The following is a 15392-nucleotide window of genomic DNA, read 5'->3' as shown; positions in this document are numbered from 1 at the left end:
CTCAGACAGAGGGGGGAGCGAGCTGCGCGTGCGCCAATCTGAACGGCGAGGACGTAACTTGCGTGAGAGGTCGTGAGCGCCGCGTCTCGGACCACGTGACGTGAGTGGGCGGAGCCGGGAGGGGTTTCTCACGATTGGTGAGTACTGGGGGAAAGAGAAGAACTAAGGTAGAGGTGGGGGAGGGGAGTTCTGGGGCAGGGGCAGGCTCTGGGGCAGAGGTGGGGCCGCTCAGGGGTACTGGGGGAGGGGAGTTCTGGGGGCAGGGCCTGGTTCTGGGGCGAAGGTGGGGGTGCTGGGACTGGCTTTCTGCTGCTGGGTAGATACTGAGCAGCCCTGCAGCAGCGAAAGCGTGTGCATGGGTATTCATGTGGGGAAATTAATTGAGGGGAGGTAGATCTGTGCTGGGTGTCCTGACTCCCAGAAGGATATTACAACAATTAGATAAAATGTTTGCGAGATATTTGTCAATCCCTGGATTTTGGGTTTCTAAAATATTGTGTGTTTCATTATGTACATTTATTTTTTGCTCTCTCGACTTGCCTATGAAACAGTTGTTTCTAGAGCCACAAAGTGGAAGTTTAGTTAGTGGTGTTCTGGTGTCTATAATTTTCTCTTTGTAGGTGGATATGCTGCACTCTAAAGTCTTGTTACCAAGAACATGGTCTTTATTGGTCGGCTTATGGCTGTGGAGAACTGCATATTCACCACATATACAGATTTGCTTAATGCAGCAGCAAATTAAGGGCTGGCAGAGGATTCTTTCCACAAGCTGTGCAAACTGTGCGAAAAATCAACGGCTGAGACAAAAAAGAGTAATATCAGAAAAGAAACTGGTAAAGTCTAAACTAAAATTTAGATAGCTAAATTACCATATGTTCAAAGAACTTGCTCTATGCTGAATGAACAGACCACTCCCAGATATGTCTTTTGTGTATATTCTCTGCTTCCCTTTTCCCATAATGAAATGAAATGCAAGCCTTTGACATTATAAGGAAATATTGTTATGAAATATAATTAACTTTTTGAATACTGGAAAAATTAGTTGTAAGTAAATAAAAAGTTGTTTCATATAACAAAACTGTCATTTCACTTTGAACTTTATTCATGACAACTTCAGTGGTAGTATAAGTAAAGGAGTTGCTTTACTGTAGAGCAATGGTTCTCAACAAAAGCACTAACAAAGACAGTAAACATTACATTTCATATGGATGATGACTTGTTTATATTGCTCTATGTGCTGTACACTGAAATGTAAGTACAGATTGAATCTCTACTTCGGCACCCTTGGGACCTAACCAGTGCTGAACCAGAGAATTTGCCAAACCACGGGAAGTCAGTATTGTCTAGTAGCACTATCAACAGCTCCACTGGTTATTTGGCTATTAGAAGACATTTAGGGATAAATTAGAGCTAAATAACAGCACAGAATACGGAGAGCCAGGGCTAGTGTCTATAAACAAACTTTATGGGACTATGGGAAATTTGGCCACATCCGTGATAAGTGGACATCTGGCTAATTAGAATCATGCTGGACAACAGATGTTGCCAGACCATAGAGGGCTGGACTAGCTAGAGAGGTTCAACCTATATAATGTTTAGATTCTAATTGATTTCTAATTTATAGGGTAAAATGAGAGTGTAAGCAATTTTTCAATAATAGTGTGATGACACTTTTTTGTATTTTTATGCCTATAATATAATCAAGTAGTTTTTAAGTGAGATGAAACTTGGGGTATACTAAACAAAATTGTACGCATTAAAGGGGTACAGTAGGCAGGAAAGGATAGAGCCACTGCTGTAGAGGTTTTATCGATCATTGAACAATACATTTTTTTTTAGTCGCCATTTTAAAGTTATATTAGTGCTTTGCTTGTGTGTGTATGTGTTTTTGTTTTGTTTTTAAAAAAACTTGTGCAGGTCCCAAATTGAACAGTTATGGTGGCTGGTTAATTTTAGGGCCTTCATTTTTGTTTAGATGTTATCTTTTGGGTCTGTATTTCATCTGAAGGAAAATTATTGTTTATTATAAAAATGAATTAATATATCTAGTTAACTGAAAACAGTCATTTGCAATTTAATCATTTGGTGGTGCTAACTACTTTGGGAAAAGGAGACTTTTTAGGAATTATCACTTTTTCTTGCTTCAATAGAACCTCAGCATTGCAAACACCTTGATAGGGGAAATTGTTCTGAATAAAATGGTTTGGTTCTTTCAAAACTTTACAACTGAATGTTGAGTTAATAGGGCTTTAAAACTTTACTGTGCAGAAGAAAAATATTACTTTTAACCATCTTAATTTAAATGAAATAAGCACCAAAATAATTTTGCCTCGTCAAATCTTTTTTTAAACTTTCCCTTTTATTGTAAATATTGTATATTTTTGGGCTCCATGCACAAAATGCTTTCAGATTTCCCCACTCAGTTGGAAAAGTTCTTACAAATTCCTGGATCTCAGATCAGATGTTGGTAACTCCATTCTGACTAAAGTGAGAGAATAGTGACTTTTAAATATGCTTAGACTGGCCTTTACATTTTTTTTCCCTATGTACAGTCAACTACCTAGGTCATTGAGTTTCATAACTTTTCTGCAGAAGGTTCTCTGTAAGCTTCAGATCTTGTCAAATCAATGGAAGCAAACACTCCCATTGTTTTTCCTTACTCCTCACAAATTGAGAATTACCAGCGCCAACCAGGGTCGCCTTCAGCATTCAATTTAGTGGGTTCTTACTAGACCTGCTAAATTGAACGCCAGAAGATCAATCTCCAGTGTGGCAAGAGGAGATGTGGCCTAATATACATAATTAGGGAGGATGATCTATCAGCATCTGCTTTGTAGAATTTTTTGCTTGTGGAAACTCAGAAGTGTATGTTATATTCAAAGGGTCTTTTAAGGTGTGATTCTGTGTACATTCTTCAAGATGATTGCTATCTAGAGGTCTTTCTTTGATTCATGTCTAAAGTGTAGCTATGCTATATATTCTGGTTTTCAAACAGAAATTGGAATTCCTGATGTTTAAAGATAACACAACTTTCTGTAGCTAGGTTTTGCAGGAACTTTCAGCTTGTTAAACAGAGGCTTGATAATGTTTCACTAAACTGTAGCAAAATCTCTTTTACAGACCCGATATTTCATAGATCACCGAAGAGTGAGTGTGACTGGAGGCCACGGAGGACAGGGTATTAACTCTTTTTATAGTGAACCTAGAAAAGAGTTTGGGGGTCCTGATGGTGGAAATGGAGGAGATGGGGGCCATGTTATTTTGAAAGGTAAAAGTTGCATATCCTTTTTTTGTATCATATGCTACAAATGCAGGGATGTCTTGTTAAATATTGTCCCTTTGCTTAAAGGTATATATTTTTTATATATCTTTCTGCAAATTGAGTTTGAGTGATAGAACTGATAAATATATATGACAGGAAACCATTTTGGTTTTTTTTCTTTACTCCTTTTGTTCTTTGTAATACTGCAAAGGACAGTCACTGCAAACGGGATGTGAATGAGACTGATATTCTTACATGGTCTAGCTAGAAAGTATTTCATGTCAAACTGACTTGAAAATCGAATACCTTTTTAAAATCTCATAATATGCCTCGGAAATTGCTAACGCACTCTTTCATCTCCCTACATTGACACAGATTGCTCTTGAAGCAGGGCATAAAACCAAGATTTATACTTTAGAGAACTATATACACACATTCAAGGTGCACTTTTTTGACCTTGATTTAGTAATAAAAATACATGGCATGGCAGACATAAAACACTAAAAAATGTAAGTTAGGTGAATACTAAAAAGAATCTAACATAACCTCTTGGGGGGGGGGGGGCGAGGAGGAGGAACAGAACACATACGACATTCTAGTCATGTCTCTTAATGCACTTCTGGGAGACACTCAGGCATTACAATGTGAATGAGAGAGATGTAAGAACCTGAAAAGAATAAAATACACATTTGAAAATTGATATAGTGTACGAATGGTCTTAAAACAGACTTGAAACCTAATAATTGGCTTAATATCTGTGAATTCCAAAGCAGAGTATTTCCCTAGATTGATTTAAATCAGTGATTTTTAAACATATTTTTCATTTGTACTTTGTAATTATTTTCCTAAAAAAAGGATGATTCTCATTGGCTAGTAACATTAAACATATTGATTTATAACTAAATATAGTCTTGACACATAAGCCTAGTTTAAATTACATTTCTCCCCCTTCACCCAATTGATCTAATCTATGCAACTTCAGCTAGACAAGTAGCGTAACCGAAGTTGATGTACTTACCACAGTGTCTTCCATGCAGTAAGGTTGTCAGGGTCTGCTCTCCCGTCGATTCTGGCCACTCTTCATGTCCTGGAGTACCAGATTCCACGGAAGAATGCTCGGGGGTTGATTTATTGTATCTGCCTCCAGTGGATCAGTCAGTACAGTGTCAATCCACCATCTAGTGAAGATAACCTCTATCTAAGGTACTTCTTTTTGCTAGCCAGCAGGATATACATTGTCTATACACATTTACATAAGCAATTATATAGCTTCACATACATTTATTAAGATTTTTTACATATTTTATGATAGAAAATGGAGAATAACATCTTACTAGCTCTTTTTTAATTTATGATTTGTCAAGTTGCATTTGGATGAAAATTAGAATTCATTTAAAAATGCACAAAAATGGTATTTAAAAATTTGGTTTTGATTGGTTAAATCCGTGGTGTCTAACCAGTTCTGCAGAACTAGCCAGACTCAACTGGCCAAATAGCCACATGTGGTTAGTGGCTAGCACATTGGACACCACGGAGTTAAATAAAACTACCTGAAAGATGCTGCATACGTCCAGAAAAAAGTAAGTTACTCAAAACAGGTTTACATTTTTAAAATTTCTGATATATTTTTAAAAAAGCATCTGGAGTTAGTGAATTGAACTAGTTGTTTTTGGTTAAAATGTCCTTCAAGATTTTTAGAAGTAGTAGATCTCATCCTCTCACACCTCATTTTTATTAATTTATTGGAAGAGAGCAACAAGCTTTTCTACTTAACTTCCAATCAGTATCTTAACTTTGAATGAATTAGTCTTTGAATTAACAAGCTGAATAAATAATGAGAAGCATATTCTCTTTACACCTGTGGAAGAGGCTGCTGCTTGGCTGAAACGTGATTTAGCACTTCAACAAACTTTGGTTTTAAGTACTTAGCCAGTGACACTCACAAGTTCAATGATTTGACCTTTCTTTAAAACTTTGGCAGCCAAAACATTGCTTTATTAAAATAATTGAAATTGAATTGAATATAAGATTTAGGTCTCAATATTATTTGTCAAACATTAAATTTCATTTTAAAATTATATTTTTAACTTAAATGTTCTTAAAACTAATTAAATTAAAACCCCAACTTTTAGTTTAAAAAGAAAGTCACATTTTATTCGCTTTATTCTCCCTTTTGGTTATAGAAAATCAGAGTGGAGGGTTTTTACAGTGGTTAATGTTCGGTGTTTTGGGAATGCTAGGACTTTTGTTTTTCTCTGAAATTATAAGTTATTTTCAAAAGTGCCAAATCTTCTCATCTGATATACCTGTTTTTTTTAATTCCGTGTGTCCATTACCATGTTATTTGGAGTTTCTTGCATCTTTCAAGGGTGAGAAGAGATTTCTAACTTTGTTTTTGGTTCAGCAATTCTGTATTAAATTTGTGTTGGCTTTAGTTAACTTTATTTTGAGTTGATAGGACCCACTTTTTAACTGCAGTTTATTACGTTCAGAGTAGTTTAATGACGTTTGGGGAAAAGAGATCTCTTGTGACTAGGAGAAATGTGGAATTATTTTCACAGTGCCTCCAAAAGGGTCATTTTACTGACTTTAACAACTAGAAAGGAGTTATACTACTCTCTATTGTAGGGGAAGACATTTGTGATACTAGACAGGATGAAGAAGATCTGGTTGGATAAAGGCCCAGGAGATCCTGTATAGATCTAATAGTCACGCTAAAGTCATCTTAGAAGAATGAATAGAATGGCAAGCTCTGCTCTTATCAGTTTTTATTTTTTTCAAAAGGCATTTGATAGCATGGGGAACATGCATTGTAAAATATTTCACAGTCCTGTGGAATCCCAACTAAAGTTGTCAACATCATCAAGGCAAAATATAGCTATGTAAAATGTTCTATAAGGTTGAACAGCCAGATAACAGAGTTGTTCATCGTGGATGTTGGCACAAAACCGGGGCTTCATTTTATACCTTCGCTTGATTGGCATATCTGTAGACTGGATAATGAAGGAATGTGTTAGCAACAGAAACACTGTTATAGCATGGATAGATGGCAAATGTCAAAAAGACTTAAACTTTGCTGATGATATTTTGCTAGTGAGTGAGAAGCATGTAATTTGGCAAAAATTGAAAGCAACCAGGGTTCAAAATGAATCATGTTAAAACTTCCTTGAAACTCAGAAGTCAAACAGTAACATCCCATTCGAAGGCAAAAACCATTAAGAAATAATGGTTTAGAATAGAATAGTTCACCTATCAAGTAGCATCATAAACTCAGGTAGGTATGGAGATCAAAGATTTAGAGCACCAAAACAAAATGTAATCTCAATGCTAACGTATGGCTACAAGTGTGGAAGATCTTACATTTTCTATCAAATATTAAATAGAAAAATAGGCGCCTTTAAAATAAGAGTTTCAGAAAGATTCTGAGCATTGGTTGGAAAGACTCCATCCCCAGCTAAGAGATCTGAGAAATCACCAATCAGCTGGTCATTTCCACCTGAACCCAGAAGAAGCATTTGGATATATTTGGGGCATATACTCTGAATGCCAACACAGACTTCCCAATGAAGCTGTCATGTAGATGCCAACTGATTGGAGGAAATGAAGGTGCCCAAGAGAAAACTTAAAAAGAAATTTTAGCAGAGAGAACGTAACTGCTGATGTCAGTACCATAAAGCAGATGGAAGCAGCAATAAATGACAGAGGGGAATGGAAGAAAATCGTTTCCACCCTATGCATCAATGTTGGCACCGGAAGGCTGTAGAATAAAACAGCTTTGTGTTAATATTGCTAACAAGTACTTGAGAAGTTTAAATATCAACTTTTTTTCAAAAATGATTCTTTACAAGTACGAGAAGGGAATGTCAAAATTTTGTATTTAATTTAAAGTGTTTAGTCATGTTATAATACTACTTTTTATCATTACAGTTATATGGCATCTTGCATTCCAAAGAATCTCAGTGTTTTTGTTTTGCCTCCATTTTTGTTGTGAAATACAACTTAAAAGCTCATCAATACTACACAACAACGTAAAACAGGCAGTGAGGCATGCCAAATCCTATTGAGGCTGGGCTGTAGGAAAACTAATGAGAGAGAGAGAGAGAGGCTGTAATTTTGCAAATTGGAATTTATCCAACATTCAATCTGTACTTTCTAATGACCACAAGTGATCAGTATCTGATTTTAATACCCTACAAAAGGCAACAATTCCAACAACATTCTTAGAGCCTTGCAAATTTGCCAATATCTTCTTTATACCCACAGGTATCCACATCCGTGGATATGGATGCAGATATCTGTGGCTCATTTTTGCGGATATGAGTGCAAATACTAATTTTGTATCCATGCAGAGCTCTACACGTTCCACAGTAGTATACAGAGTTACTGACTCATCACTGCTGATAAAGAAGTGAGTCCCCTCAACTGGATAATAATAGTTAGCATCTATATAGTGCTAACACTACTTTAGGGGATGACTTGGATATTTCTTGGAAGTTTCCTTGTCATCTACAGATCAAATCTGATTTAGCATAGCTTGTGAGATGATTATTAATTGTATTATATTAGCATATGGAGACTCATTGTGCTGTTTGTATAGTACTCCATTATGCTGGGTACTAGACAGACAAAATAAGAAACAGCCTGATAAGATCATAGCTTGTGTCATGATTTTAAAAAAAGCTCACATTCTTTTAATGTGAAACATTTTAAAAAATACAGTAACTTGCAGAAGGGAGAAATTTAAAATGAGTTTTTAAACTGGTTTTCTTTGTCCTCAATGCTAACTCAGTGACTAGCAATGGATTGACAACTGAAATGTTCTTTATTGATTAAGAAATTTGTTTTGTAATGGGTGTACAGAGCTTTAGATGGACAACTGCCATTGTTTCTATAATTTATAAATTTAAAATAATGGGGAAGTTTTACTTTAATAGAATTTATATTATATCTCCCTTGGTCTCTCACACTAGCTTATGGAATGCTGCTATCTATGCCACACTGAAAAGGATAAAGCGGTCAGAATTATTCTACTGTATTTCTTTTAACATAAGAATGCTTTTTAAGGTGTATGTTTTACTTTATAGTTGACCAGCAAATCAAATCACTGAATTTAGTCCTCCCATTGTATCGGGGTTTTGATGGAGAAAAGGGGGGAAGCAAAAACTGTTATGGAGCCAACGGTGGATACACGTATGTCAAAGTAAGCTGCTGAAGTTGACCGTCAAAATTTTTATGTGAGAGTTCAGGCCTTAGTCCTGCAAAAGTTTAGCTGTGTGAGTTGAGATATTAACTGGTAAGCATATTGGCAAGCCTCATGCTTACTAGCCACGCTGGACTGGAGCAACCCCAGCCATGGAGGGTCAACAGGCCAGTCAGCAGGACCTCATGGTCGCAACAGGACCCACGGCCATGGCGGAACCAGGAGTGGGATGGGTGGCAATAGGAATGTCAACGACGAGTCAACTATCTGATAAGCAAATGCTTATCGGATAGTCAGCAGGCCAGTCGACTAGTTGCTCCCCCCACCCCTTGCTGCCTCTGTCAGAAAGAGGCAGCAAGCGGGTGGGGGGAAGAAGGGTACTTCAAAGCAGCAGCGTTTCATGGAGCTTGGGGCCAGACCCCGGGCTCCGCGCGGCGCTGCTGCTTTGAAACACCACATGCAGCCCAGGGCCAGCTGAGGTGTTCTCAGGCTGCACGTGGTGTTTCAAAGTGGCAGCACTGTATGGAGCCCAAGATCAGCTGGGACTCCCCTGCTGACTCCGTGCTCCATGCGGCACTGCCGCTTTGAAATGCCGTGAGGAGCCTGAGGCCAGGGCTCCATGCAGCACTTTTGCCTTAGAAATGTAGCAACAGCCCAGGGTGTTGGGCTGTTGCCACACTTCAAAGGCAGAGGCGTCCTATAGACTAATCAAATAGTTGGTGCAAAATGCATCAACTATTTGATTAGTCAGTTACTCGATATTTAACATCCCTAGGTGGCAAGCCCTGAGTTAAAACAGTTAATTGTTTTAACATCCCTAGTGTAAGTCACTTTATTCATGTGAGTAGGCCTAGTGGGACTAGTCAAAGCAGTGAAACACACAACTTGTTAAATTAGAGCAGTATTTTTCCCAGGCTGGTTCTGCTACCTGTGACGTGTCCATTTTTATGCCAACCCTTAATATGCTTTCCAAACTCATGACTACATTTTCTAGCAATGTTGTTGTTTGTATTCCCATGTGAGAACAGATTTCTAGGGATGTGAAAGATTAACCGGTAAGGATCATGGGTGATGCTTACTGTTTTGGTTAACCAGTGGTGTCTGTAGCAGCTTCCCACCTGCAGCAGATGGGCTGCCATGATGTCCAGAGCAGCCCAGGCATCCTGCAGGTAGGGGCTGCTCTGGCAGACTGGGGTAGAAAATGGTTTGGGGTGGAGAGGGGGCTACTTACTTGATATGCTGGCAGGCAAAATGGCAGAGCCCCAAGCCTGACTGGCCACTCCCTTTGTGGTACAATTTCCCCCAGTGGATACTTTGCAAGGTAGTTCTCCCCTGTGGGCTCGCTGCACTCAGTGGCCGCTCTCATATCACGTCCTTCTGAATAGCTGCCCCTCATTTTGCATGTTAGGAAAAACAGTCCTTTTCTCAGGCTTCTCAGTTGTCCTGGTACAACCAGACCCTGACCTTGCTTTAAGTTCGGAGAAGAGGAAGCTACATGCTCGATTTGGGGCTCCTCTTATCGTTTAGGAGGAGTTCTTGAGCCAAATGGACTTGCAGACAGACACACAGATAGACGCACTCTAAAATATGTGTGTATATATATGTGTGTATATTTATGTTTGGTTGGTAGATAGATTTGATGATAATTTTTTATGATAATACCCAAAATCAGGATAGCATTTTTCAAGTATCAAAGAAGACAATATCCAGACAAACCATACACATACCTCAGCAAGGTGTCAATAGCAATGCATCATCTTGGTTCAGTGTTTTTAAAATTAAAAACTAAGACAGATTCCCTGCCTATCTATTGCTGCTTTCTTATTTTTTAAATTTGTTTTAAAATGTAAATCATTCTTACCTTTCTTTTTAGCTACCCCGTGTGATCCCTAAACTGCTTATGCCCTGATTGGTATCCTGAATGGATTCACCACCACTGTCACCCCTCTCCAATTGTTCTGTGATATTTGGGACAGGAAACACACAAAACCCCCCCAAAACAACTAAAGTTATAAGTGTCCAACCATGCTTTCTGGGTCTAGAGAGAGTGTGCTTCTTTGACTTCTGCTTGATCTGGATCCTAACAACTCCTTTAACATTTTGCCAGCTGAGAGATGGAGGGTTGTGGTGTTAGCTAGATTCTGAAGACATTTCTAGCCACAGGGAACAGTTGAACAGTACTCTTAAATATATGAACTTTAATAGTCTGGTTTTGTTTAGAATTTTTTCTCTTTTCAAGGTTCCTGTAGGCACGCTAGTTAAGGAGAATGGGAAAATTGTGGCTAATCTTGTGCAGCATGGTGAAGAATATGTTGCAGCTTATGGAGGAACTGGAGGGAAGGGTAACCGGTTCTTTCTGTCCAATGAGAATCGAGCACCAGTGACAGATACTGCAGGAGAACCAGGTCAGAAAAGAGTCCTCGATTTGGAGCTCAAAATTATGGCTCATGCAGGACTGGTAGGTATTGCCTTTTTTGTTTTTTTAGCCTTTGATACACGCTTCCAAGATGTCACTTGATTGGCTGAAGAAGAAATGTTGCTTTGATATATTTTGATCTCTCAGCAAGTTTGTTTGGGAGATGAATGTCAATGATTATTTAGTAGAGGAGTATCCTGAGTGATTTGCCTTTGTCGTTTTCTTGCTACTAATTATATATAAGGTTGATGCCTTATCTCTTTGATAAAAGGTTTCATGTCAAATTAACAGGAAACAAGGTACAGGCTTCAATAATTGTAGTAATAAAATAGTTTCCTAAAAATGTCTCTCTAGAAAATATCATGACATAACACAGGGCTTGAATCCATGTATGCTGCAAAGTTATCATCAAAGATCATACCCCCAGTCTTTGACATTTAAAATGAGAACTTTTGTATACTGCTTTTAAAGTAATTGGACAAGCTGTTTCTGGAAAACATGATGACATGCACTAAGACAGGATCCTTCACCTACCAACCATCAAGGAACACTTACAGCTCTTAAATAATGTTGTTTTTTTAAGAAAGCCATAATCCTCTTTCAGTCTATCTCTACTTTGCATTATTGTGGGAATTAAATGTTTAACTCGGTTAGGTTTCAGATATGTACACTTTGTCATAGCATTACCACACCATTAAAAGTTAAATGCTAAGTCAATTTGTTTAATCTGATTTTGTTTTTAAATCCATGCAATTTTTTTCATCTCTCTGGTGGAGCTGTTGAACAAATCCTTATTTTACAACAGTACATAAAGTGCACATATCTTACAACTTTTGTCTGGCCCATAAAACCTTTGTAAAGTGGAAAAAAAAAAGGAACCAGCATGGCTGGGTCAGTAAACTTGACTGTATCTTTGTTGAGCAATATACTCTGGTTCTTAAACTGGCAGCGCTAAATCCAGCATTTTGAGTCCTAGCTTGCGCCCATTGAAGCCAATGTGTGTTTGGCCACCGACTAACAGGAGCATTATCAGGACTTAAAATTGCCAAGGGGAATCCATGAGTTTCTAGCTCTCTACCACACTTACCATAGTACTTGTTGAGAGTGATTATCCTCAGCAGGCTGTTTACCCTGCTCACACTTGTCTGTATCCTATCGCCATTCTACAGTTATTCCTCCCAACAAACATAGGCTGCCTTGGAAAGTGTTTCAAGATGTAGGTGTTAGTGGTGAGGGGGAACTAGTCTCACAGAGAGACTGAAATAGTAGAATAAAGAGAACTGTTAACAGAACCATAATATGATCTGCGGGTAAGCTTTCTTACAGTCCAAATGAGATGATTAATGTCAGGTATAGGGATGTTAGTGTACAGTCGAGTAAACAATTAACTGACAAGACCAGACTTATAAAACACTCCCTCCCTGCCCTCTCCCTTGCTGCTTCTGAATCAGAGGCAATGGAAGAGGAGAAGAGAGGCAGGAGCTGGTGTCCATGAGGCGTCATCCATGAGCACTGGCTCCTGGGGAGCTGCCTACCCCCTCACTCCTGTGCTGCTGCCTTTAATAGGCAGCAGCGTGGACAGTGAGGAGGACAGGTGGGAGCCAGTATCCATGGGGAGCCAGCTTTTAAGCCATCTCTTGTGCATGCTGGCTCTGCAGAGCCGCCTGCCTCACGTTGCTGCTTCCCACAGGCAGGAGGGCAGGAGCTGATGCTCTCGAGCACTGGATTCCCAGAGCCTCCTCCTCACACCATGCTGCTACCTCTGTCTCAGAGGCAGCTGCATGGGGGGAGGTGGGATGCCAGCGCAGCCTTGTCCACAGGGAGCCTCCCTTCCCCCGCCCTCCCCTCATGGGCAGAGGCTGCTACCGGGGAACAGCCTCTATCTGTGTCAGGCCCGGGACTGCTGTGGACAGAGGCTTCACTGTGGAATGCCAGAGCAGCTTCTGCGGCAAGCCCAGGCTTCCTACAGACCGAGGCTACTCCATGGAATGCTGGAGCAATCCTTGTCCATGGGAAGCTCCGGGGCCCTCCACGGTCAGAGACTGCTGCCACCCCACACTGCTGCCTCTGATACAGAGATAGCAGCACGGGATGGCAGGGAGCTCCTCAGGAGTGGGGCTGAGAGCGCACTGGCTACTCGCCCCGCCCCTATGGACTATCCAATAATCATGTCATCGCTAAGATTTTGTGTGGTTACATGATTATTGAATTAATCGATATCTAACCTCCCTAGTCAGATAGATATGCCATCCTCCATGTCAGAGTCCAGTAGATTTCATAATATAAGGTCACTTCTGTTGGAAGTTGAATAAATAGCTGACAAGTGGTTGACAAATCAGAGATGGATCTTTAACAAGCAAGGTTATGAGTAAGAGTTCATTCTTGTATGGAATGTTCATCTGTGTTAATGAATAATTAAAAACAAATGTGCACCCAGATCCTTTTGGACATGAGCATGCAAAACTGACGCATTTGTGTGCAAAAGGCTATATAGCCCTCTGGGTTATGGCAGCTACTAAAGAACCATTGATATATATTTGTAAGCAGTTATTCTTTTTATTTTGGTTAATCTGGAATTATGGCCTTGTTGAATATTTGTGTTCCAGGTGGGATTCCCCAATGCTGGGAAGTCATCACTTTTGCGAGCAATCTCCAATGCAAAGCCTGCAGTGGCTCCCTACCCTTTCACCACTTTAAATCCACACGTAGGCATTGTTAACTACCAAGACTATGAGCAAGTATCAGGTATGTGTTACGAGAGTTTAATATAATAATTTCTGTTTTTAGTTGTGAGAAATTGTATTGTCTCCCTTTCTGTCCCTACTTCAAACAGTAAAACTGTAAAAATGACTCTTTAGGAGCTTGACTAATTGTAGGGACCTACAATCCTGACGTAAATGTGATATAAATTTTAAACCTTGTATTTCATGCATGTACCCTTAACTTCAGACTTGTGAGCTGAATTCAGAGTCTCTGGTTAAATTACTTGATTGTGCAGGAGACAGACAAACTCATACAATACCTTTTTAGAGTCTGCATTGAAAGGGAGCTATACAAATATCTAGATCAACAAAGAGACAAATAAAACCTCTCTAGGTTAAACGTGTTCACTTTCATTTCTCTCTCATTTATAGTTGCTGATGTGCCTGGTATAATAAGAGGAGCTCATCTAAACAGGGGCCTTGGATTGACCTTTCTGAGGCACATAGAACACTGCCGCTTTCTCTTATTTGTGGTGGATTTGTCTGTGTCTGAGCCATGGATTCAGCTCCAAGACTTAAAATATGAATTGGACCAGTATGAAGAAGGCTTGTCGAAGAGACCTCATGTTGTCATTGGGAATAAGATTGATCTTCCTCAGTCGAAGGCTAACTTGCTACTCCTTAAGGAGCAAGTGGAGCAGAGAGTCATTCCACTGTCTGCATTGACAGGAGACAATCTGGAGGAATTATTGTTGCACCTGAAAGAATTGTACGATTGTTATGTAAATGCTGAACAATCACATAAACAAAACTCTGTCAAATGGTAGGAACTAGAGATCCTGTGAGCCCTATGCTGAATGGAGGAGGAAAACAACACAATTTATCGTAGGATGCGTGTGGGGGAGAACCATGGGGAATAGGACACAACACATTGTTGATTTGTTCTGGATTACTGCTCCAAACTAATTGCCACTACAAGCCTCGTAAGATTTTTCCAACAAAATGTAAAGGCCACAAAAATAGGAGATACTTGTAGTTCAATGTGCATTAACAAACTGTCCTATCACTTAAAGAAACCTACAGACAAAGTCTGGTTTACAGGAGGTTATACTCAAATAAGTTTTTGACCCAAGAGAGATACCAAGTCTTTTAAGGTGATCATGCTTTGCATAAATTGTACTGGGAGCTGTATCTGCCTGGTTGTTGTAATAAAGTGATTGAGGGCTATGTTCTCACAATCAGGAAATGTTCTCTTTCCACCTGTTTTCTTTTGTGGACAATGTTCCTGTTTGTTTGCCTTTCATTAAGTCATTTCTTCGCTCAGAACTAATCTCTTCTAGGGATATTAAATTTCATTTAATTGGCTAATCAAGAAGTTAGAAATTGCAGAGCCACAGCGGGGTTAGCTCCCAGCCCCATGAGCTAACCCTGCTATGGCTCTGCCGTTTAAATGTAGTAACAGCCTCCTAGCTCTTAATACATTTAAAAGGCAGAGGTGCAGCAGGGGACTGGCCATGAGCTGGGACAGCTGATTCCTGGCTCACATCCGGTGCCCTGCTGTGCCTCCGCCTTCCCGGTGTTGTCGTCGTTTCTCCCCCCTCCCCCCGTGGATATGGTGCTGGGAGGAACTGGTTTTAAGCTGGCTCCTCCCCAGCACCGCCTCATGCCCCCCCCCCCCCCCTTGAAAGGTCACTCGACTACCTGATAAGCATATGCTTATCAAGTAATCAACGACTCAACTAGCAGCATACATCCCTGGTCTCTTCTGCATGTTCTTTGCCCAGGTATGTTTTTGTGTGTGTGAGACTATTA

The 15392-nt window shown here is 39.7% G+C and overlaps 1 protein-coding gene across 2 annotated transcripts; it reads left to right on the top strand.

Moving 5' to 3' along the window:
* Window positions 1–14826, top strand: MTG2 (mitochondrial ribosome associated GTPase 2). 2 transcript variants are annotated; one of them, XM_006126169.4, is made up of 7 exons: window positions 1–137; window positions 621–833; window positions 3121–3268; window positions 8347–8462; window positions 10702–10920; window positions 13485–13623; window positions 14013–14826. In XM_006126169.4, exons 2-7 carry the CDS (start codon window positions 627–629, stop codon window positions 14405–14407), a joined length of 1224 nt encoding a protein of 407 aa, XP_006126231.2. In that variant the 5' UTR covers window positions 1–137; window positions 621–626; the 3' UTR covers window positions 14408–14826. The 2 variants fall into 2 exon arrangements, with proteins under 2 accessions (XP_006126231.2, XP_075757213.1); XM_075901098.1 differs by lacking the exon at window positions 1–137 and having other exon boundaries at window positions 272–833.
* Window positions 14827–15392: the final 566 nt, after the last annotated feature.

Source organism: Pelodiscus sinensis, chromosome 18, assembly GCF_049634645.1.
Source record: "Pelodiscus sinensis isolate JC-2024 chromosome 18, ASM4963464v1, whole genome shotgun sequence".
Lineage (NCBI taxonomy): Eukaryota > Metazoa > Chordata > Testudines > Trionychidae > Pelodiscus > Pelodiscus sinensis.
The sequence above is the reverse complement of the archived record's forward strand: the minus strand, read 5'-3'. Positions and strand labels throughout refer to the sequence as shown.

Coding starts and splice junctions, on each gene's coding strand:
- MTG2 (XM_006126169.4), top strand. CDS start 627: ATGCTGCACTCTAAAGTCTTGTTACCAAGAACATGGTCTTTATTGGTC. Junction 834..3,120: donor TAATATCAGAAAAGAAACTG/GTAAAGTCTAAA, acceptor TCTCTTTTACAG/ACCCGATATTTCATAGATCA. Junction 13,624..14,012: donor AGACTATGAGCAAGTATCAG/GTATGTGTTACG, acceptor TCTCATTTATAG/TTGCTGATGTGCCTGGTATA.